Raw genomic sequence first — 24,913 nt, 5'->3', positions numbered from 1 at the left:
GAAACATCCATTTTTATAACAAGATCAAATCATACCACACCTCTTACTCCATTCTATCATCATTCATACTGAACATGCATACACTCATTCAATCTTTCTAAGGTTCCCCAGGCTTTGGAAGAAGCATGCTGCAACACTGCCAGATGAAGATCCTGTTCATCCATCCATAGTGTGGCCGAAAGCCGGGGATATCTAGAGCCAACGTACGTTTCGGTGGATTCAATTAGTTAGTGTCCACCTTCCTCAGGGCCATCCACTTTCTATTGTTACTTTCAATAGTGGAGGTGCGATAAACAAGTCCTGCTGAAATTATCAGAGAGGTAGCTTTTTCTGTAATCCGCTGTGTCTTTACCAGCCAGACACCCTCTCCTAGTTTGAATATTTCCTACTGGTGGAATGACTCACTTTTACCCCTGGCGTGATTTCGCCTATATTTCCTCACTGTGTAGTTGTGGTATCCTGGATTTGATCAGAAGTATTTCTTATGGATTTGTGTCATCCAAGGTGAGTCTTTGAAGCAAAATACTTGTTCAGTCAGACAGGCCGCATTGATCTCAGGCGGTGCGGCTCCGCAGGCGCTGCTCCCCGGCCGCTCGTGCCCCCCGGTGCCGCTCGCTGGTCCCGCCGCGGCCGCAGCTCTCCATCTCCATTACGGTCGAATTCTAATTATGTATATATTGTATAATATTATAGCCCTGAAGAAGCCCATGTTTGGGTGAAATGTGTTGGCTGTGTATTTATGAAAACCCAGCATTTGTGTAATAAAAACACATCAAGGCTACAACCAACAACGTGGACTAATTTTTTCGAAACCTAGACTCTGTAATTTATTGTATTTGCATGTTGCCTCTCATACCCTTTGCATGATCATTTGCACTTTTGCATAGCCTGGACCAAACTATACACATTTTACAAGAGCAATGGAGACTCACCACTTCTAGGTTCCTTTGAAGAAAAAACTCCTACTGGACCATACTGCTTCAATGACTCCTGGTCATTCCCTCCGAACAGGTTCCACTGTAAATACCCTGTACTCTCCCTTCTTAGCACTCTGCAATGGCTTAATAGTAGAGTGGCTTCTAGATGTCACCTGAGCATAAAATGCATGTTCACTTGTTAGCTTTTGTGGGCATATAATACAATAATGCATCAATAGATTTCGAGTCAGATTAGGTGTATTAGACAACTTTTTCAGTACTTCAAAAAACAACAAACAGTGAATTGGACAAATTAAAAGAAACACAAAGTATACTCATTTCAATGATTCTTTACATTTACGCTTTTTAAATCTGATATTAGCTGATATAATCTTTTGAGCAATTCAGCATAGATACGTAAAATTTCATTATTAAATTCAGTGCCTCAGAGACTGTCAACCAATCCCAATCAGTGATTTATCTATTAATCTAAGATCTGTTACCAAAAATCCTCTACACCACTGAACTTGCCAGATGTAATGCGCTTTACTGAACTAGATACTGAAAGTTTGTATACCTTGCGCATAAGGAAAACTGATATCTTAACTCAAACACCGGACTGCATCAGTACAGGCTTAAATCACCTGGCTCTAACAGAGATATAAAAGGAAGGGAAAGAAGTAAAAACATCATTTTAGGGATTTGAAGGCATTCAAAGTGCAAGTGTCTAGCAATTTACAGGAGGAATATTTTTCCCTATTTCCATAGAAGATCTAAATAGTCAATTCAATTCATCTTTATTTCGGTTTAAAAAAACCATAAAAGATATACAATAATAGTTTAGACATCATAATATTTATACATTTCAAGGTACCGCTAGACCATTAAAAAATACAGCTAAAATTTAAACTTGTTACATAGATAAAACATTTTGAGGAGTAGCAACATATACCATTGTAGAAAGCCAAAAGTTAGCAGTATCTAGCTGACAGCCTTTCAAATAAGGTACTTAAATAAAAACAAGTGCAAATGCTTTAAGTGCAATATATATATTTTGTATATCATTCTGTTAATATTCTTGTTAAATCTTAAAGTGCAAATGCAGTCAAGTATAGTAACATTATTACTAATATAGTAGAGAAAATACAGTTTCTAAGCTGATATAATAACAATGTTCCAGGTATAGCATGCTAACATTTCAAACCTTCCTTTGCTCTTATTAAACCTACATCAAACAGATACCTGCTAACAGTAAAAACAACCAATAGTCAATTGCAGAAAATACAGTTACTGGAACTAATTTTGTGTAGCTTTCTCCAGATACCAATCAAATCCACCTGAAACGTTAGCCTCCAAATGCTATGAGCTTGCCTTTAAGAGCAAGATATAGTAGAATTGATCCAACCCTGAGCTATGCAACTCTGTAATCAATGCAGAATTTGAAAGCAGGGTAAGCACAGGATTGTGGAAACTCGATGAAAGACCCACGCTTAGAAAGATCAGTTGCATATGATGAAATCAATGTTGGGAAAGAATTAATCTATCGTCATAGCATCCTGTACCATTTGGCTATAACAATCGCCTGCTATTCTTACCCACATGTCCATCCACCAGACAACTGATTTTAGTACAGCTATTTTCCCGATATGCTTTTACACCTTTCCGAGTAGCTTTATTAGCTTTGGGTGAGTTTTGGTCATTATTTTAACTGCCCTATAAAGTATTAAATGATACAGATTAGACATTGATAATTATTGTGTGTGATTACTGAGTTATATTTGTTACCTGCACCGAAATGTACACCACTAGTTACATTGGCATTACAAGTATACTGGTTTTACCTGCTGGAAATTACCCCCCACTGTCTGTGATGGTTGACGAAACTCTCAGATGGTAAACAACGCAAAATAAAGATTTTAGCCATAACTTAGAAGATATCACAAGCATATATGTGTACAAATCACTCATCTTTTTCTTTTCCTTTGCAGGGTCCACTGTCCTTATTTTCAGCTAAACAAAGATGGTCAGCTCCTCGGACTATTTTAATAAATGCTGAAGATGTAGAGCAAGGGTTTACATTAAAAGGCAGTTCACCTGTGCAAGTCCATTGTATGGATCCACTTTGTAGTGCTGCAGTAAGTAATTAATGGTAATGTTATTTGTACTTGGATGCATCTGTCGTCAAATACAAATGCACACATAAATAGAGGTATGGCATCTTTTTATTAGAGTCAAAGGAATTCATGTAAAATGTAATTTCATTCTACAATTTGAAAGAGAGAGTGTGTGTTACAAGCATTGCAAGTTACAAAATAGGATTCTGCAGCATAGGTTAAAAACAGAACATGAGTTCAGAAAGGATTTTAAAACCTGTCCCTTTAGGCAGATGGAGTAGTATCTTGAGCCGCTCAGTCTCTCTAGTCCTTTCTAACAGCGCCGGGACACCTCTGCTGAGGTAGCCGTATGCTCTATAAATGGCCATTGATTGATTGATGGTATTGAATCACATGTCCAGTATTTTTTAAACACCATAGTTTGAAAATGAAAACTGTTGGTGTGTGGCCTATTGATATCCCTCTGTAACAAATAAACTGTGCAATTTCAATTTCCACTTTCATGCCAGGCACACTGCTTGACATAGGGGCATCCCACAAGCCATCTGCCCACACTTTTTTGATAGGAACTAAAAAAGGCACAGATCGTTTTCATAGTTCTTTTGTCATGAGATTAGTAAACATTATCTTTGCTTCAGGTTTGCTGGGGCTTCCAATCAGCCAGACTGCTTACGCAAAATATAACAAGCATTGGCAATGCCAATAGATGTGGCTTTAAATGACTGTTGTATGATAATGTGAAGCATTACAAATAAATAGCATTAAAATTATTATGTATTTGTTTGGAAGCAAAAAACTATAAGATAATGTTAGTGTAGGTTAAATGACAGGTCTGGCCAGACCTAAAAATCTATGTAGGTGAATGACTGCCCTCCTCCAATCTGTGCTACTGCCAGAGAAAGACAAATACCATAAACTATTTACTGATCTAAGACACTTACAGTATTACCATTCCCCGTGTGTGACCCTGAAAGTTCAATCTCAGCGAGCTGGATAAATGAACAAAATGATCACAGAGGTGTAGTGCGCAAGCTTTTTTTGGGAAAGCACAACTTCTACTCAATTATAACATGTATTGCTGGTTCCCATCATGTGGGAGGAACCAAAGCCCATCTAGTGATGCTTAAATATTTGTCAAGCCAGACCACAAAAGGGGTGTTAAATTTGATGAAAATGAACAGGTTGCACTAATTAATTTAGGGTAAAAACAAGGACAACAGCCAACTCAAATGTGATTTGCATGTTTTTGCTCATGAAATAAACATGTGGTCTAAATGAGCCCACAAAGTGGTTATTTCTTGTCCTGTACTCTTCTTTTATTTTAATATCAAATGTGTTCTCATGACTTGGACCAAAACCATAGTTTTGGACAGCAGCCCCCTTCTTTAGGGTTTATTTGATTCTGAAATGTTTTTTTTGCTATTTTCTTTTGATAGGACTTATGAACATTTTACATTTTTTAAATTTCTATTGGTCATAATGAATGTGTCTATTGTTTACACCATCAGCACACAGTACAAAGATGTGGGACCTTTGCAAGTGTTAACAACCATAAAAAAACAGCCCGTTTCCAATTTATCTAAGAAGCCAAGAGTGTTAACTCATACGTCTCCACACCCTCCCCTTGGTAACAGATTTGGAGTTGTGGAGTGGGCTGTAAAAAGAAAACATGCCTCTGTTGCTGATGTATTATTGGTTTAGTCATATTAGAGATAGTTTTGATACAGAAACAAAGACTATCAAACAACTAGTCTTGTTGCCCAATCTTGAAACATCTTTTGAATACCCCATTTTTGATTAATATTGTACAGCAACATTTGTTACACCCAAAATCTTAGGGTCATAGCCAACATCTTAACTGCAACAAAAAGATTGACAGAACGATCTTCCTTAGCCCAGGAATTTAAAAAAAACTGCTGCAGTTGAGATGTGCTGAGGAATACAAAATAATGATGGGCAGAATTTCTGTATTAATCTCAGCCACTGGCGATCGCTCGACCACATACCAGTCCCCATGTGGAGAAAAAATGTAAGCCTGGCCATATTACCCAGCTAGTATACGGGGTCATATTGTCCATGATTCCTTAATTGTGTACACTACTTGTAGGAGGCCCTCAACAGAAGCCACTGGAGATGAATATATATATATATATATATTCACTGAAAAAACCATAGGTTTCACACATGTTATAGTTAGTGGAAATTTTACTGATAAAAAACCAATGAAATTGCCCCGTTATAGTTAGCGCAGGCAACTATAACTCACGCGACCGCAATCCTCTGCTGATGCTAATACTGTATTTAGACACTTATTTGCCCATGTCTTCTTCCATACATTTTTAGCTATACATATATTACAAATATTTTTTTTTCATAAAGACACATATGTCATCAGCAGAGGATTGCGGTCGCGTGAGTTATAGTTGCCTGCGCTAACTATAACGGGGCAATTTCATTGGTTTTTTATCAGTAAAATTTCCACTAACTATAACATGTGTGAAACCTATGGTTTTTTCAGTGAATTTGCAAGGTTTTTTAAATGCTAATTCCTAACTATAACGTGTGTGAAACCTATGGTTTTTTCAGTGAATTAGTACGGTTTTTTAAATGCTAAGTTTTTTTCCCTTATAATAAGCCCTGTACAGGGGGTGGGGTAAGTGTGGATAGTGTTTTTTTCCATTGTAATAAGCCCAGCACATTTGGTGGCCTTCGGCCACCAAAAGCACAGGGGGTGGGGTAAGTGTGGATAGTGTTTTTTTTTTTTTTTTTTTTTTTACCGTACGCTTACCGTAAGCGTACGGTAAGCGTACCCCGCGAAATTGCCGAAAAAAAAATAAAACCGTTTTTGCACTTGGGGGATGTTTGGGGACTCCCTCAACATGACTATGTGGGAGGGAGTTGTCAAAACAGCCCCTTTACATGTTTTTGGGCTTCCGATTTTAAAAATCTCTCTCAGTGCGAGAGACAAAATGGCGGCCGCCGCTTCCTGGTTTCGGCCGATTCGAATGTTTACTAAGATCTAAGAGCCAATCAGAATCGCGCTCGCGCACGCCACCGTACGCTTACCGTAAGCGTACGGTAAGCGTACCGTAAGCTGGCTCAGATATATATATTGATTTAAAGGCTATTTTCTCAGAATCTACTGAACAGATTTACACCAAACCTACAAAAGGCACTTCCTTGACCTAGGGACTACCTCTCTGCCAAATTTTGAGTAATTCTGTTCAGCCATTCGGGCTGTAGCTCGTTCTAAAGGTCCTATGGAAAAATGCATGGGAAAAACGCGTTTTGGGACCCCCCTTTTATCTCAGCCCCCGCTTGACGAATCCCCCCGAGACTTTCAGGGTAGGAGCGGAGCGTAGCGCCCCACCTATTTTGAGAAATTCGCGAGGATTCGTCGACCGGCGCCAAAGTTATTCAAAATAGAATGTTGAGGTTTTCCTATGGAAACGTGGTCCTAACTATAACTACCTACTGGCTATCGCCAGTAGGTAATATATATATATATATATATATATATATATATATATATATATATATATATATATATATATATATATATATATATATATATATATATATATATATATATATATATATATATATATATATATATATATATATATATATATATATATATATATATATATATATATATATATATATATATATATATATATATATATATATATATATATATATATATATATATATATATATATATATATATATATATATATATATATATATATATCCGTACAACAAACCTCCGTTCAGGGAGTCCCCAACCCTTCAGGGAAGCCTCTCAAACAGCGGACACGGAGAGGTCCGCCAAATCACTACATGTGAACAAACAAACAGAGGCCCATTACCGGGGTCAGGAATCTTTTAATCAAGGAAAAAACAGCACTCTTGCTTCCAATAGCCCCTACATGTTTCGGCGCTTCTGCCTTGGTCACGGGAAAGAAGCAATATGTAAAGTGCGTACGTGCATGTAGTTTTAAAGGTCTTGATCACATGACTGTTCAGCATATATCTCCCACAATGCATCGGAAATATCAGGTAAGTTTTGGTATTTTTCGAAAGTTCTCTTTTCCATAGCACAAATAACATAATAAATGCTTCTCTTTCCAATGCATATTTGTGAATCAAATCCAGATGGAACACAGTGTTCTTATCCTCACCAAATCCCTTCCATCGCTGCTGCTTCATTTTCGCTCCATTAGCATAACCCCGGTGGGAGAAACAGCAGTGCGTGGGTCATACTCCTGATTTGAATCCGTACAACAAACCTCCGTTCAGGGAGTCCCCAACCCTTCAGGGAAGCCTCTCAAACAGCGGACACGGAGAGGTCCGCCAAATCACTACATGTGAACAAACAAACAGAGGCCCATTATTGTGAATCAAATCCAGATGGAACACAGTCACGGGGTTATGCTAATGGAGCGAAAATGAAGCAGCAGCGATGGAAGGGATTTGGTGAGGATAAGCTCCTACACCGATCGTTCCGGGACCAGGACTTTTGAACAGGGAGGTCATGTCATTTCAGCATTTCGCTGGTAACTTTAATTTTCCGTGACTGTGTTCCATCTGGATTTGATTCACAAATATGCATTGGAAAGAGAAGCATTTATTATGTTATTTGTGCTATGGAAAAGAGAACTTTCGAAAAATACCAAAACTTACCTGATATTTCCGATGCATTGTGGGAGATATATGCTGAACAGTCATGTGATCAAGACCTTTAAAACTACATGCACGTACGCACTTTACATATTGCTTCTTTCCCGTGACCAAGGCAGAAGCGCCGAAACATGTAGGGGCTATTGGAAGCAAGAGTGCTGTTTTTTCCTTGATTAAAAGATTCCTGACCCCGGCATATATATATATATATATATATATATATATATCCAAAACAGAGTTACCCCATTTAGAAGAGCCACTTGTAGGTAGGTAAAATCTTCGTTTATTGTGCAAATTGTCAGCGCAGTGAAGGGAAACAAAGTCCAACTGTATTAGTGAGCCTGACGCGTTTCATGCTTCTCCAGCATTTCTTCAGAGGCTTTAGTGAACATTTCATGGAGCACCGGCTGATTAAATCTTGAACACCTGCCCCAGTGGGCGTTGGCTCTCCCAGAGCCTGCTGGTGTTTGTAGTTAAATTCGTTTTGCTCCAGTGAGCTGCTCAAATAAAAGTGTCAATGTTCAAAGAAAATATTACCACAGTGGGTCTGGAAATCGTTCCACTGCCTCTGGGCTGCATATTCAAAAATCTGCACACACGACCTTCCTGTCCTCAGCGCTGCTTGCCAGGTGACTGCAGCTCGGTCCACTTCTATGTGGCAGGGCTCTTCCCCGACCGGGATTGGCCGTAAAAAATCCAAAACAGAGTTACCCCATTTAGAAGAGCCACTTGTAGGTAGGTAAAATCTTCGTTTATTGTGCAAATTGTCAGCGCAGTGGAGGGAAACAAAGTCCAACTGTATTAGTGAGCCTGACGCGTTTCATGCTTCTCCAGCATTTCTTCAGAGGCTTTAGTGAACATTTCATGGAGCACCGGCTGATTAAATCTTGAACACCTGCCCCAGTGGGCGTTGGCTCTCCCAGAGCCTGCTGGTGTTTGTAGTTAAATTCGTTTTGCTCCAGTGAGCTGCTCAAATAAAAGTGTCAATGTTCAAAGAAAATAATATATATATATATATCTGCTGGTTTCAAGTTTAATTCCTGTTCCCCTGGGATTCGTGGCTGGTGGTGAGCGAAGTTTTGTTGCCAACAGTATTTGGGATGCCACTGGGTGTATGGTGAAACCCCTCACTGAACGGGTCACCACATCGCACTACAGTTACCAGCATGCTACGAGCCTAAGTTCAGCGCGTGGAACATCACAGCGCAGCAGTGGAGAGGCTGATAAACATCTCATCATGGGATTGGCTATAGTACCACCATGTGATTTAAAACAGCTCCAGGTGCAAGAACTGGCTTTTGAAACGAGGCACTGATGAAAGCCTATGCGGCTGAAATGCGTCTGCCACGGCGTTTCTAGAATCATACATACCACGCGCTGAAACGAACTGCTGAAATAAATCCAGTTGTCTAAAATCCTGCGTTTGTGTCGGACTCATTCGGATGTGAGTGAGTATTGGATTCTGTGTTGTGACCAGCAAGCAGGCACTGGTCTCCGACACCCCCTCTCGGTCTGGAGTGACGCGTGAAGCCAGCAACTTTGGACTTTTGTACTAAATTACAACGCGTCACCCCCCCAAGCGGATACATTACCACTGTGTTTCACCGTCTGCATGGGAAGAGAGGTTGTAGATTGCACTACAGGGGAATCAACTGGTTTCAAGTTTAATTCCTATTCCCCTGGGATTCGTGGCTGGTGGTGAGTGAAGTTTTGTTGCCAACAGTATTTGGGACGCCACTGGGTGTATGGTGAAACTCCTCACTGAATGGGTCACCACATCGCACTACAGTTACCAGCATGCTACGAGCCTAAGTTCAGCGCAAGGAACATCACAGCGCATCAGAGGAGGAGCTGATAAACATCTCATCATGGGATTGGCTATAGTACCACCATGTGATTTAAAACAGCTCCAGGTGCAAGAACTGGCTTTTGAAACGAGGCACTGATGAAAGCCTATGCGGCTGAAACGCGTCTCCCACGGCGTTTCTAGAATCATACATACCATGCGCTGAAACGAACTGCTGAAATAAATCCAGTTGTCTAAAAGCCTGCGTTTGTGTCGGACTCATTCGGATGTGAGGGAGTATTGGATTATATATATATCAAGAAAGGATTTGCGAGTTGTTGGTGGAGATATATATATATATATATATATATATATATACTCTCGTTTTCACAGTGAAGAAAACCAAGTACAGCACTCCAAATGTGGATCCTGAAGTTTGTTTATTCAGGGTGAGCGCTCACCCTGAATAAACAAACTTCAGGATCCACATTCGGAGTGCCGTACTTGGTTTTCTCACTGTGAAAACGAGAGTTCTTTTATTTATGCGAGGAGTTGGCGGACTTCTCTCCATGGCAACACCACCCACGATCTGGTTGTGTGTGTGTGTGTGTGTGTGTGTGTGTGTGTGTGTGTGTGTGTGTGTGTGTGTGTGTGTGTGTGTGTGTGTGTGTGTGTGTGTGTGTGTGTGTGTGTGTGTGTGTGTGTGTGTGTGTGTGTGTGTGTGTGTGTGTGTGTGTGTGTGTGTGTGTGTGTGTGTGTGTGTGTGTGTGTGTGTGTGTGTGTGTGTGTGTGTGTGTGTGTGTGTGTGTGTGTGTGTGTGTGTGTGTGTGTGTGTGTGTGTGTGTGTATATTAATTATGGCGGCATCTCAATAAACACCTGAATAAGAACTTACGTTGTGGTCCGTGACTTTGGAGGATAATCCGAATGCCGATAGTGAGATGTGTGTGTGTATATATATATATGTGTGTGTATATATATAAGAGAGTAACAGACACCAACAGGTAGAATGGCAAATTTTATTTTTCGCACTCCTCCGTTTTCTGACGCGTTTCGAGCAACAAGTGCCCTTGATCACATTCGGAACACAGTCCACCATATTTTTTATATATGTTGTTATGCACGTGTTTACAAACATAGAAGAAACACTTTGGATCTGACTCATCATTGTCACCATCACATATTGCGTGAATGGTTATGGAGTTTATAAATATAATGGCATTTTCGATTCTGATGATTCAGTCGGCATTCAATGTATATAAATAGATAAATATCCATAAATAAATATAAATTAATAAACATACATATAAATAGGATATGTACATGGATTTCATCATTGCTACAGTTTGCTTTTCTGCTTTACTGCAAACCGATCTTGCGCAAAGAATCACGTTTCATAACACCATGTAAACAATCTTATTTAAAATGATGCCTATGTATTGCTGTATAATACAATCACTGTACTTTCTTATATCAGCATGAATGCTGAATAATAATTGTCCAACGTTAATCCTGTGGTCGCATATGTAAACATTGATTAGTGCTTGAGAGTCAATTACTATGTTATTACATTTTATCATTTGTTTTCTTAGTTATGAGTCTATCGCCTCACCTAAGTGCTTCTGTGCCTAGCAGCATCAGCATGGTGTGCAAAGTTGCTTTCTGAAAGAGCTGAGCACTTATAAGTGCAATACTAGAAATGTAAAACAAAGTGCTATTGAATTAATCACTTCTGGGTTGCAGTGGTTATTTACAGTTTCCTAATAATGTGTCCCTGCTATCTGTCTGTAATGGCACTACAAATAGTGGTAATATAAAATCACTGATACATTCTACAGGAAATTGTGCATGCCCTCTGTGTTGTTGAGCCCATTTGGTGTTCTACAATCTAATTCAAAAATCATGCTTGTTTCTACTTGTCTCAAAGGTTTCTCCCTATTACCACCTCTTCTGGGGTTGGGGATAGCATCAACAATGTAATATTTTAAGCAGTTTAAATCGTTGTTGTGCACGCTCTTGAAATGTTGTGCGACAGGATATGTGGTGTCGTTGTTAACCGTTGCTCTTAGTTGCTGCAATATCCTGACATGCACCTGTAGCTTGGTACTCCCAATGTATCTCAAGCCACAGGTGCACGTCAGAACATACACCCCATATTCTGTTCTGCAGTTATAGCTACCTTTAATGGCATTCTCTACTGAACTAAATGGAGTAGTATAATGTGTGTGTGTATATATATATATATATATATATATATATATATATATATATATACACACACACACAGTTGAAGGCTTCAGCCGAAACACGTTGGTCTGTGTGCACTCTGGTTGACACAATATGTTATATGAAATAAACTCACCGAGCTGCAGATATCTGGCTGTGCTGCTTTCCTTTCTTCCCTTGGACTTTGGGGGTTCCGGAGGAGAACTTCGAAAGTTAAAAAAACAACCATGCACTCCGAATTAAATCAGCACAGTTCACCTGGTCACGTCCTTCAGGACTTTCAGCCCATGAAGCATGTTCTGAAAAAAGCTACTGGGGTTTTCCTTTAATGAAAACAAATTGCTAACACACAAATCTCTATTGAGTCCTTGTATTTAATAGCTCCGGTTTGTACTGAACATCCAATAAGAATCTATAATTTTTCATATAATAACTTGGCACAACAAGTAATGCTTAATGTTTTTGCAATGCGTGGTCAAATTCTATGGAATAAATAAAATTAAATCCACCTAATAAATTATAATAATCATTAATGTTTTTGTCCATTTAAAAGAAATTAATTTCTCGAAACCAAATATTGTTCTTCTTTGTTATGTTACAAATATTTGTAGAGCGCACATACACCGGACGGTTTCTTGGCGCTAAATCTAGGCATACCTTGATTCTTAATTGGTCATTCGTACGCCTGGGAGAACAACCAGGTTTTTAAGAGTCTCCTGAATATAGGTTAGCTTGTACAAGATCCAATGTTAAAAGGAAGAGCATTCCAAAAATGAGGACACCACAGGTCAATTTAACATTAGGCGCTGTGAAGTGGGAGAGGCAGACTGAGTGGGAGCGCCCATCAAAGAAGGATGTGAGCCATCTAAGAGCGGAACCCAGAATTCCTGCGTCCCTGACACTGTCCACCAGAATTTCGTGTCCGACCATGTCAAAAGCCGCATAAAGATCAAGGAGCACCAGGCCTTGGGTAGTACCCTTGTCTGCTTCTTCCTTTATTCGTCTAGAACTGTCAGGATTACTACCTCAGTTGAGTGGAAAAGGCGGAAGCCTGCTTGGTGAGAATCAAGGAATTGAGACTGCTCAATAAAAGAGCAGAGACAGTTTGCCACATGGGTTTCCAACACTGGCTAAGAAGGGGAACAGGGAAATGGGGCGATAATTCAGCGGGACCACATGAACTATTACTGCTTCTTTAAAGGCTCTGGGAGTGGAACCCTGAATTAATGAGTCATTCAGAAGAGAGAGGGCAGAGTCAGGGCATGCTGAAAAATCTTCCCTCAGGATATGAGGGGGCAGCTGTTGGCAGGAGATCCAGACTTGACTCTGATCAGCAGGTTCAGAAAAGCTTCTCTGCTGATTACAAGGAATTGATACAGAGAGGGAGGATTTCTGGAAACCGTCGGTGGAGCATCAAGGTTAAGGTTGCAGGGGATACTGGCTTTAATAGTAGTAATTTTATTGATAAAACAAGCATTCAAAGAGTTACAAAGTGACTGAGTGGGAGCTAGTTTTACTGTAACTCTGTCTGTATTGGATAGCTCAGCTACAATTGCATATATTGTTTTTCGATTTGTTTGTGGAGTTCAAGATCTTGTTAGAGAAGTAAGTAGCTTTGGTTTGTTAAATGGATTTTTTGTATTGTTTAAGTTGGGCTTGGTAGGTGTCTTTTTTATCTGGGGAGTAATTCCGTCTCCAGATTCGTTATGTTCTGCACAGGAATAGTTTTTGAAGTTTTAAGTCTTCTGAGAACCATCTCTAGGCATCATAACGCCTGGCTTTTTGGGGACACTGTCAGTGTGAACACCGTAAGGTTGGAGGTCCATATTTGGTCAAGGATGTGCCCTTTTATATGGGTGGCAGATGTCACATGTTGGACGCATTTCAGCCCATTAGGGAAGTCAGTAAGTTCTGATGAGCATGGACCACCCAACACATCATTGGCCCGGTAATTAAAATCATCAATCAGCAGTATTTTAGCATGGTTGATTACCAGGTGTGATATTTGTTTCCCCAATAATTGGGGGAACAGAGGGGGAGGCCTCTACAGCAGTACACAGATTAGGGGTGTAAAGACGGACTCAAGTTTAATAACTAGGTTTTCCACAGAGGTGATGTCTAACGCGATGAGGGTTGTGAATTTCGACTCTTGGTGGATAATGGCGGCCACCGTTCCCCCTATTTTCCCTGAGGACCGGTTGGCTTGGATTGGAAAAGCAGCCAGAATATCGGGATACGACTCAAGCGAGAGTCAAGTTCCAGTTAATAGAAGTATGTCTGGTTTGGCTGAGTCCAGTAGATGAGATATATCCAATTGATGTTTTACCAAGGACCGGGTGTTCAAATATGTTATTGTTAGTTCAGACGTCCTATGACTATCCTGCCTCTGGGTGATGTCTACAGCGGGAGGCGGCTGACCGAGTTCAGAGAAAGAATCCCTGATTTTCATAATCCCTAGTTTAATTTGTCTGGAGCGAGTAGAGGGATTAAGTGAGTAATCTTTTGAAAGACAATGTTTTAATTTAGTCATCGAATAGCTTAATATTTGGGCATAATGACTGGCCCCAGACAGATGCGGACGGGTGCAGGTGGGCTTGCCTTTGGCAAGTCCGCTGTGCTCCCGCGCTGCAGCCGGCATTAAATGGCGAGGTGCAGCTTTTGGCTCTTCCCTCCGCCCACCGCGAATGACATTCGACAAATCATGCAGTTGTATGCTGGAGCATCTCTCCGTCAGAAGCACTATCATGCAAAGCTACATATATATATATATATATATATATATATATATATATATATATATATATATATATATACATATATATTTATTTACACACACACACACATACATATATATGTCCACAGAGTTGCTCCTTCCGGACTGTCACCTCACGTGATCAAGGTTCTTTGAATTGAAACGCGTTGTGAAATAAATGGTGATACAAGCACTCTCCCGGAGTTTTGCGATTTACTGAGAGCGCACTAATTTTGAATGTGACGGTGTGGATATATATATATATATATATATATATATATATATATATATATATATATGACGTTTTTAATAATCACATTTTAGCACTATACTTTCACATATAGATTATTTCACATATAGATTACTACTTCCCTAGAGTGTACCATCCTAAAGTCTTGACAATCCAACAATACCTAAAAAGCATACTTCCATGAACTATCACCCTTAAGAACCCAGAGATATGCTTCACAGAGCATCTTTGGAAGATGTACTACTCGCCCTATTGTATTTCACAGATACACAAGTAAATGTTTGTGGAGTAAAGGTGCAACAATAAATGCCATACCAACAGGGGGTGTGCACTTAGCAGACAATTGTTATGTGCTACATGATAAACACCTACTAAGTGAATTGTATATGTGGTTATTGTGTGGTATTAATGCCAGTTGAACTAAATGTTATGTTACTAACTACATTGAATTCCTCTTGCTGTCCACATACTAAACTCCAAACATTTGTCATTTAGGATCGGGGGTTAAAAGAAGGAGACTATATTGTTGCAGTTGAAGGCACGGATTGTAAGTGGATGGGAGTAAGCGACATTGTCAGCCTGTTTAAAGGAATTGGTGAAAAGGGCATTGAGATTCAGGTCATAAGCTCCCAGGAGCAGACTTCATGTTTGGTAAGTGGAGAGTTTGGTTTATGTTTGAGAATTAATTAAAAAACATGTTATATGATGGCAAAGCACAATAATTGAGAATGTCAAAATAAACAAAATTAAGCTAGTGTTTCAACTCTTGCATGTCCGTTCATGTGAAGTGTTGCGAATGAAAGGAGGCATGCTACTCTTTTTATGTACTTGATTTTCATATGATTTCAGCCTGTTTTCTTTGTTTTTATAAATGCCCTGGGACATGCCTAGCACTCAAAAGGTAGACATTTGACTTATCCACGAACATGGTAATAAAAAAATTATTTGAATTCTTGTTCGTATGCACACTTTTCCTAGCCCATTGTTCCCAAACAAATATTAACCAATAAAGGTCTTTCTGGCAAGTAGATGTGCTGCTCTCTTATTTATTTGACTTACTATAGTACTTTCAATACATAATTCTTACCATTTAACCAATGAACAACTAGAAGACATTGGGCTCTAATCTTGCTTCCATATGTGCAGGGTGTTTGTTGTTATCCTGACTCCTATTCTGAAATAGAGGATGCTATTCTATCCCAGGCTCTGCCAAGTCCGGTATCCTTTTCCCTTATTTTGTTTCCCAATGTAGCATGGTGCCATCTTTTTTGGCCTATTTTAGTGTTTTCTAATGGCATGCTTTAAATTTACAGCTCATTCTTACTTGTCATGTTGCGTCACCGATGCAAGGGCTAGATCAATATTTCTGGTTGCTACTTTCTTGGCTTTAGGCCACGCACATAGCACGAAGATGCAGGCTTCTGGGGTTCCTGCAATATGTATGCCTCAAGCTACGTTGATCAGGTCAACTACCTTCTCCTAAGACCCCTACAATGCAGGGCAGCTCCAGATCATATGGTAAAAGTCTGAGCTCACTTCTCCACAGATGGGACATTTCGCCTAGACGTCTGGAAATATCCTGTTAATTCTTTTAGGAGTGAGGTATGCTTTGGGAATACAATAGAAATGTATCAGCCCGAACCTTGCATTTCTACCAATTTTTGGGTGTGCATATCAATACTCTTCCCCAGACTTCTTCAATAATTGGGCTAGCAACGTGTACCTCTCAGGCTTCCTTCATGGCATCCATTGAGTCTTTTAACTAGCTCAGAAGTGCCTTGCATATGATAATCATTGCTATATATTTATAATCTATGGAGAACTCTTTCAGACCTTCCCCAATCTGTCCTCCTCCCTGCTTCTCTTTTTAGCCCTCAGCGGCATTTCCAAGAATTTTTATAGTTGGAGAATGGGCACAGTTCCTTCTCCTGGGTGTTCCAACCTCTTTTTAACCCATCTTGTGACTCATAGCAGCTGCGCCTCCAGGTAATATAACTCAAAGTCGGGGGATGCCTTCCCAGCCTTTTGCACCAGGAGCAGTAGTACTGCTACTCTACGCATGCTGGACCCCCTAATCAGATCTATCAGGATTGTGTCTGTTTCCCACACCGATGCTTTGGAATTGTGATAGGTAGTAAGGTAATATAATAGTTGAGGGAGTGGCACCATTTTTGACAGGGCTATTCTGCGTCCTACTGATAAACGCAGCCGTTTCCAAAATGCTATGTTCTTCCTCCTTGTCAATTCACCTGAAACCCTGACATTTGGCCATATTGCTGTAGCGCCTTCATTGCCGCCTCTACTTTCGATTGTTCGTCAGAGTACGTCATGCATATAATGATATATTGTCTTGAGTACCTTTAACAGTGATGCCTCTGAATGTACCCTTGCCTTCTTGTCCCTGCCAGTGGTCCGGAGGCGCGGGCAAACAGATACATAATGTTATAAAGTTAAGTAATACAGGAAAGAAAGACAACTTGGAATAGAGAAATACAGAGTGAAAAGAAAAGAACTGCAGAAGTAACATTTGTACTAACTATGTGCTGAAAATAATAAAATTCACTGTCCTTGTTACCCTTTAAAGGAGGGTAGAGAAGATGGTGGAAGGTGCTAAGTTTATCGTTCCCTAATACGAAGATGTCTCAAAGCCTATGGCACTCAGTTACAGATAAAAGCATACTCATCTCAAGCCAGCACATAGAAGTTGATGGCACACAAAACACTTAGACATTTCACAAACACCTTGTAGAAGGGAATAACATGCTACGAACCCAACCAGGGCAGTGGTTGCCACCCGCTATCTAGCAGAAGGTTCCAGATCAAAGGACTCAAAACTGCACGTAACTGAAAACTCCATGAGGGAAACACAAAAAGTGTCTTTCCCACACCAAAACCCCCGAACCCGAGTTGAAATTAAATGGGGAAAAAAGAATAATGATGATACCGTTGACAGGGGAGAGGGCCACACCATCATTATTGTCCCGGGTCGAAAGGGCCAAAGAATTGATGCCCTGAGTGATGGACTGATGATCCATAGCCACAGTGAACAATGGACCTAGCCATACACACAACAGGACAAATCCCAATTGCTCAGCAGCCTTCAATGGGCAAACCATGCAGGTAAACAGCATGAAAATGGAGGCACAGCAACGTCATCTACACACAAACTACCCCTTTGCCCTCTAACCCCCCCCCCCCCCCCCCCGAACCTCGCCCAGAAGCTGTGGTTTCGATCATTAGTGCATCTTCAACTACCACCCATTCACAATTTGCCTCAAGATATTCTTCTTTCCAACAGAGAAGCAGAGCGTGGAAGATTTATTTTTATATAGTTTTTATTTTGTGCAATTGCACTCTAATGTAGTAAAGAGCTTTACAAGAAACAACTATTATTCACAGAACAACCAGTTTATACATGTGCAATAATAAATCAGCTATGCTGAAGAATCACAAGATTGACAGAGGCACAAGACAGGAAGGAAATAAAGTTGTAAGAGGAGAGATAGAAAAAACTCTGGGTGAAATGGGAAGAGTGAGAGGGGTATAAGAAGTGCCATAAGGAGAGCTGAGATGGTGGTGGGGCATAGAGTAGGAAATAATGGGTGTGGCGGGGACGGATTAAGATGATCCAGGGGTGTGGGTGTCTTGTAGGGAACCCCAACTATTCCATGGCCTGGACTTTTAATTGCTTCATAAAACCTGGCTTCAGAAAGTTATACACCTCCTGTTGGATCGAAAAGTCTTTTGCATAAGGTGAAGTTTTCACAACAACGTAATTTGGTGTGATTAGGGTGCCATTTACAAGGCCAAACATATTCCACTGTCACACTCTGGCCTCCGTCAGCCCTTTCATTTGAAATCAGCACCATTGTTTCCAAATTCAGAATAGCATCAGACACACCAGTTTTTGGAACATTGAACTCTTATGTACTGTTTCCTCTAACTTCAAGAAATAATCCTCAAATCCCTTCTCGGCTTGGAGTTCATAAGACTTCAGTAGGAGAAGACACTCCAGTGTTCTCTTTGGTGGAAAACGATTCCCCTTACTTACTTCCTCCATCCATCACCAGTGGGCATTGGGAATTAAATGCACCAGAACACCTTGCCAAGTTTGCAAGGCTGTTATCTCTCAGCACAATAGTGCATTTGGTTTCAAATGAGCAAGGGTTATGCTTTTACTCCTGTTCCTGTATAGCCCAAAAATAATCAGCAGCCCTGAAGCTCATGTGGACTCTTCATTTTTATATTATTTTACCGAACAAGGGAACCCAAAGGAATTAAGACAGGGACCTTGGGCAATTTCATGTTATAGAGAACAGTGGTCCCTATTCAGGAGGAATACAGTGTGATAGATAACCATTCACTTAGAATAGAATGTATGTCTTTTGTCCAGCCGGACAAGAATTTATTTTCATAGTATTTTTCAAAAGTAGTATCAAATAAAACATTCAAATGACAAGTGGGCACAGCCGTGACCAACAGAACACAAGACAGAACAATGAACACAGAATTGGCCAAAGGGCAAGCCAAAATGGGTCTGTACAGTTGTTCTCAGTATAGACAGACACAAATTAAACATTTAACACCGTTGCACAATGTGTTATAGCTTGAGTCTAGTGCATAGGGTGTTTGGGTGTCGACGTTTCGATGCCACATTGAGTATAGGGCATCATCTTCAGGACAAACAAATAATGCACTGCTGTCTTGATAATATATCACACCTTTTTTTTTTACAATTCTTTACATACAAAAAAGGAGCAAGGGGAGAAAAAGGGGAATAAAAAATGGAAAGGAAGAATTTTAACCACATTTGACACAATACTAGGCATGTTTTCAGCATAACGTTTGTGACTTAGGTGCTTGGAGTTGCGTGAACAATGTGGATTGAATTTCATGCAGAGGTGGTGACATTTCTCTAGTTTATGCTGAGTGAGGATTGAAATTCGTGTCGCAGTGACGACGTTAAAAAGGAGTTGGTTGAATTGATGCTGATTTATGGTGCCTAGTACAGCTTCGTCATGAAATGGTGAATTATTGCAGTGATTCAACGGAGAAGAGACAAGTGAGTATGATATAAACCAGTCTGCATATTAAAGGACGGCAAACCGGCACAGTGCCTGATCATGAGCAAGGTGTTTCCAGTGATTCAGGAAGAACAAAAAACGGCGCGGTGCGATGGTGAATGAAATATTTTTATGGGTGAACCCAGAAGGCAGTGGGGACTTTACCTAAGGTGGCAGAGAGTCGACGGTTCATTATAGGCACAGGAGCGCTCAACATCTGGACTTTGGGGGTTGCTGACACCGGCGGGATCTGAATGAACAAAAGGCAGAGGTGGAGGTGTCTAAGTTTAAGAAGGGGTGGAGTTGACACGGAAATTGAGTGTAAAACAGAATAATTTAGTTACCAATTCTGTTTGCTTTATGGCAGAAAGTCCTGTTGGGTGCTGTGTGCCAGCTGTTGGATAATGCACGATCGCATTACCTGGAAGCAGAGAGGGGTAAGAATGGGTTAGGCGTGAACCCGCCATGTTAAAGAGGTGGTGTCCAAAGGATCTAGCCGTGCTACTTACTTCAGTGAGCGTGGGCAGTATCGCCGCATCTGCTTCGGAGTTTCAATGGAGACTGCCGGTTTGCCGAGGCAGAGCTAATTAAGGCATACTATCGGCAGAAAGTGAGGAAGGACTGGTTAAAGCACAGTATCGGCCGAAAGCGAAGAAGGACTAAAATGATGGAAAGGAGGCGGACATTTTAAGGTGGTGTGGGAAGCACTGGTAGAGGCACACAATTGGCAGAAAGTGAAGAAGGACTAACATGATGAAAAGGAGGCGGCTAATTTAAGGTGGTGTGGGTTGCCCAGGAAAGGGGCAGAGTAAGTGATTCATAGTGTGATTACACGAGCACGTGCATACAGAGTGGCAGTGTTTGTGACTTGAATACATGTTGAAAGAGACATCTTTTTAGAAAAACGGGGATCTCTTTATAAAAGGGAGGTCCAGTCTTCAAGGCGATTGAGGCCACTGTGGATGCTATTGGTTCTCAGAATCCAGTGGAGCTCTTCCTTGTTGATTATTTGAGAAATGTCTGCCCCTCTTGGGGGTGGTTTGATCACTGTGATAATTGTCCATTTTAGATCATTCTCCGTATGTCCATTGTCCGTAAAGTGCTCCACTAGGGGTGCATTAGCCGTTTTACACCGGATTCTACTGCGATGCTGTCCGATCCTAAGCTTGATTTTCTGGCTTGTCTGGCCTACGTAGATCATTTTGCAGGGACAGAAAATTGCATACACAACATTTGTTGAATTACAGTTAGAAAAATATTTTCTCTCATATTTGATTGCTCCGTGCTCAAAGGTTTTGCCTTCAACAGTGTAATCACAACATATGCAGCTACCACATTTCACATGACCTGTAAGAGTCGGTAACCCCCATGCATCGTTGATAGTTGTTTTTTGGGGGGGTTTTGGCAGGGCTGCCCGGACTAGATGATCTTTAACGTTTTTTGCCCGTTTAAAGGCGAACAGTGGACGTTCAAGGTTTAGTTGGCCGGCATTTAACACAGGCCAGTGCTTGACTATACTCTTTTTGATTGCATGTGATGCTGGTGAAAAAGTGGTGACACAAATTAAGCGTTCCTGCATTTTCTTAGGTTTAGGTTCTAGGAGGGTTTCCCTAGGGCAATACCAGGCGCGTTTGAGGGAATGGCGCACTAATTTCCGTGGATAACCTCTGGCTCTAAGCTTATGGCTTAGTGTCTTGGCCTCACTGAAATAGTCTTCCTTAAAATAGCAATTCCGCCTTAAGCGCAGGAACTGGGAGAAAGGGAGTGAATCTTTGAGTGCACGAGGGTGATGGCTGCTGTAGTTCAATAAGGTGTTCCACTCAGTGGGTTTGCGATGGAGACTCGTGGTCAAGCGGCCCTCTGTGTGTTTTATCACTAAGTCCAAGAAGGGAAGTGATTCTTTACTAGTACTGAGTGTGTAGTTCAGGCCTCCGCTGTTATTATTTAGCCAATGATGGAATTGTGTAAGGCTCTCTAGGGAGTCACTCCACAGTAAAAAAATGTCGTCTATGTACCGTTTCCACAAGGTGATTCCTGTGTGGAAGGGGTTAGACGTGTCTAGGATACATGATGTCTCAAGGTGGTCCATATAGAGTATGGCCAGGTTGGGGGCGAAAATTGCTCCCATAGATGTGCCACGTACTTGGCCGTAGAACTGTCCTTCAAAGACAAAAAAGTTTTTGGTTAAGCAAATCTCGAGCAGCTGAAGAATAAACACAGTAGGAACATTGTGTGGGCGTGGACGTGTTTCTAGCACTTTTTCGATGACATGAAGGGACTCATACTGGGGAATATTAGTATACAGTGATTCTACATTCAGCTTACACATGGTGCTGGATGTGGGGTCAAATGGTAGCTCCTCAATGAGATTAATCATGTCCATACTGTCTTTTATGTAACAGATAGTACCCGGGACAAACTGTTTTATGAAGTAATCTATATAATGTCCAAGGGGTTCCAAAATGGAACCACAGCCCGAGACGATGGGACGGCCGGGTGGAGACTCTGCGTTCTTATGAATCTTAGGAAGACAATAGATCACTGGTATGCGTGGGGACTTTGTGTTGAGGAATTCGTGTTCCTTTTTTGATAGAAAGCCTGTTTCTAAGGCTTCTGAGGTGACTTGAGAGATTAATTTCTGAATCTCATTGGTAGGGTTGCGAGGTACTTTGCAATAGTGTTCAGTATGATTGAGTTGCCGCAAGATTTCTTTTTTGTAAGAGTCTATTTCTTGAATGACAATCCCTCCACCTTTGTCTGCCGGTTTTATCACGAGGGACTGGTTATTTTTTAGAGTGGATAAGGCATTTTTTTCTTTAATGGTAATGTTGTAAGGTACAAAAGATCGTTTAGTTTCAAGGTCTGCAAGGTCTTTCAGAACAAGTTTTTCGAATGTAGGGATCTCCGGGGGTATCATACTTGCGGTAGGGGAAAATTTAGATGGTGGTTTAAAGGGGGTGTTACAGTGTTTTGGTTGAGATTGGTTTAAAATAAAGAAGCTATGTAGGCGAACTTTTCTAAAAAACTTTAGAAGTTCAGTTTGTGCGTCCACAAAGTTTGGGCGTATGGTTGGCACGAATGATAAGCTTTTATTGAGCAGTGAAACTTCATCAGCCGACAAAGTGTGTTGTGTTAGATTAAAGATGGGTAGAAGACCTTTTTCTTTGTTTAATGTCAGATCATTTTCAATAGGGTCGGGTTCTGCTACCAACGGTAATGTTGGCGGCGGGTGAACCGTTCGCCTGGGGGATTGGGCCATCGCTGTGGTTGTTTGTCTTTGCCTGTCCCTTGAGGCTCTTGCTGGCCACATCCTCTCCCTAAAAAATTCCTGTGTGATGGACATGGGCTTTCGTGTTGATCAGAGTTGTCTGAGGAGTCAGCCGAACTGTCGGTGAACCCTACGAAGTTTTGTCTTTTATTATATCTACCCCAGGGCCTCTGGCTTTGTGGACCACTGTAGGGCCGGTTGGTATAATAGTCCTTGGAGAGGTACGGATATGCCCTCTCCTGAGAAAAGGCTTTTATATCTTTCTTAACTTTGGTGTTTTTTTTGTTTAGTTCAATTTTGTTGAAATCCTCGATGGTTTTTTGTATTTGTTCTAGAAGTTTCTTTGCCTCTGTGGGAGTACCTTTGTCTTTGATTTGTTTTTCTAATTCAGCGATTTCTGTGTTTAGTTTTTTAAGTTCTTCACTGGCAATGTCTATCCCCAGCACCATCCAGTGCCGGGAGCATGTGGTGCTGATATAACTAAAGCCGTTCAGATATTTGGGGTTGGTTGTAAAAACACCAGGGACGTTGCGGACCTGGAGTCCAACTGGGATTATGTTTGCGTTTAAGTAATCTGTCAATAGTTTGATCATCAGTATCATACGTACTTTTTTCTTTAATTTTTCTAAGTCATCTCCTAAAGAGGAACTTGGTTCTGTGGAAGTCTCAGCGGAATCAGACAACAGCGAAGGACCTCCTATAATTTTGTTAATGTATTCTAGAGTGTAAAGAGGTGGGTGGTCTGACATGCCTAGTTTGGAGAGCTTGTAAAGGAATAGAAAGAGAGGGGTTGCACAGTGTGGACCCACTTGAAACAAGGGGGTAAGGATTTTTCAATCCCTTGCAATCCAGCGATTGCGCGAAGTACTATTTTACAGAACAAGGGAACCCAAAGGAATTAAGACAGGGACCTTGGGCAATTTCATGTTATAGAGAACAGTGGTCCCTATTCAGGAGGAATACAGTGTGATAGATAACCATACACTTAGAATAGAATGTATGTCTTTTGTCCAGCCGGACAAGAATTTATTTTCATAGTATTTTTCAAAAGTAGTATCAAATAAAACATTCAAATGACAAGTGGGCACAGCCGTGACCAACAGAACACAATTTTCGCCCCCAACCTGGCCATACTCTATATGGACCACCTTGAGACATCATGTATCCTAGACACGTCTAACCCCTTCCACACAGGAATCACCTTGTGGAAACGGTACATAGACGACATTTTTTTTACTGTGGAGTGACTCCCTAGAGAGCCTTACACAATTCCATCATTGGCTAAATAATAACAGCGGAGGCCTGAACTACACACTCAGTACTAGTAAAGAATCACTTCCCTTCTTGGACTTAGTGATAAAACACACAGAGGGCCGCTTGACCACGAGTCTCCATCGCAAACCCACGGAGCGGAACATCTTATTGAACTACAGCAGCCATCACCCTCGTGCACTCAAAGATTCACTCCCTTTCTCCCAGTTCCTGCGCTTAAGGCGGAATTGCTATTTTAAGGAAGACTATTTCAGTGAGGCCAAGACACTAAGCCATAAGCTTAGAACCAGAGGTTATCCACGGAAATTAGTGCGCCATTCCCTCAAACGCGCCTGGTATTGCCCTAGGGAAACCCTCCTAGAACCTAAACCTAAGAAAATGCAGGAACGCTTAATTTGTGTCACCACTTTTTCACCAGCATCACATGCAATCAAAAAGAGTATAGTCAAGCACTGGCCTGTGTTAAATGCCGGCCAACTAAACCTTGAACGTCCACTGTTCGCCTTTAAACGGGCAAAAAACATTAAAGATCATCTAGTCTGGGCAGCCCTGCCAAAACCCCCCCCAAAAACAACTATCAACG

General features: G+C 40.9%; 1 protein-coding gene across 1 annotated transcript in view; it reads left to right on the top strand.

Moving 5' to 3' along the window:
* The window catches only part of RHPN2 (rhophilin Rho GTPase binding protein 2), a 211,584-nt gene that overhangs the window by 173,903 nt on the left and 12,768 nt on the right, over positions 1–24,913 (top strand). The window contains exons 13-14 of the mRNA XM_085639656.1: positions 2,906–3,052; positions 15,223–15,378. Coding sequence (XP_085495782.1) covers positions 2,906–3,052; positions 15,223–15,378 — 303 coding nt within the window. The remainder of the gene's footprint in view (positions 1–2,905; positions 3,053–15,222; positions 15,379–24,913) is intronic.

The sequence above is a fragment of the Triturus cristatus genome, chromosome 12 (genome assembly GCF_964204655.1).
Source record: "Triturus cristatus chromosome 12, aTriCri1.1, whole genome shotgun sequence".
NCBI classification, from domain to species: Eukaryota; Metazoa; Chordata; class Amphibia; order Caudata; family Salamandridae; genus Triturus; species Triturus cristatus.
This window is presented reverse-complemented; position numbering and strand designations above follow the sequence as displayed.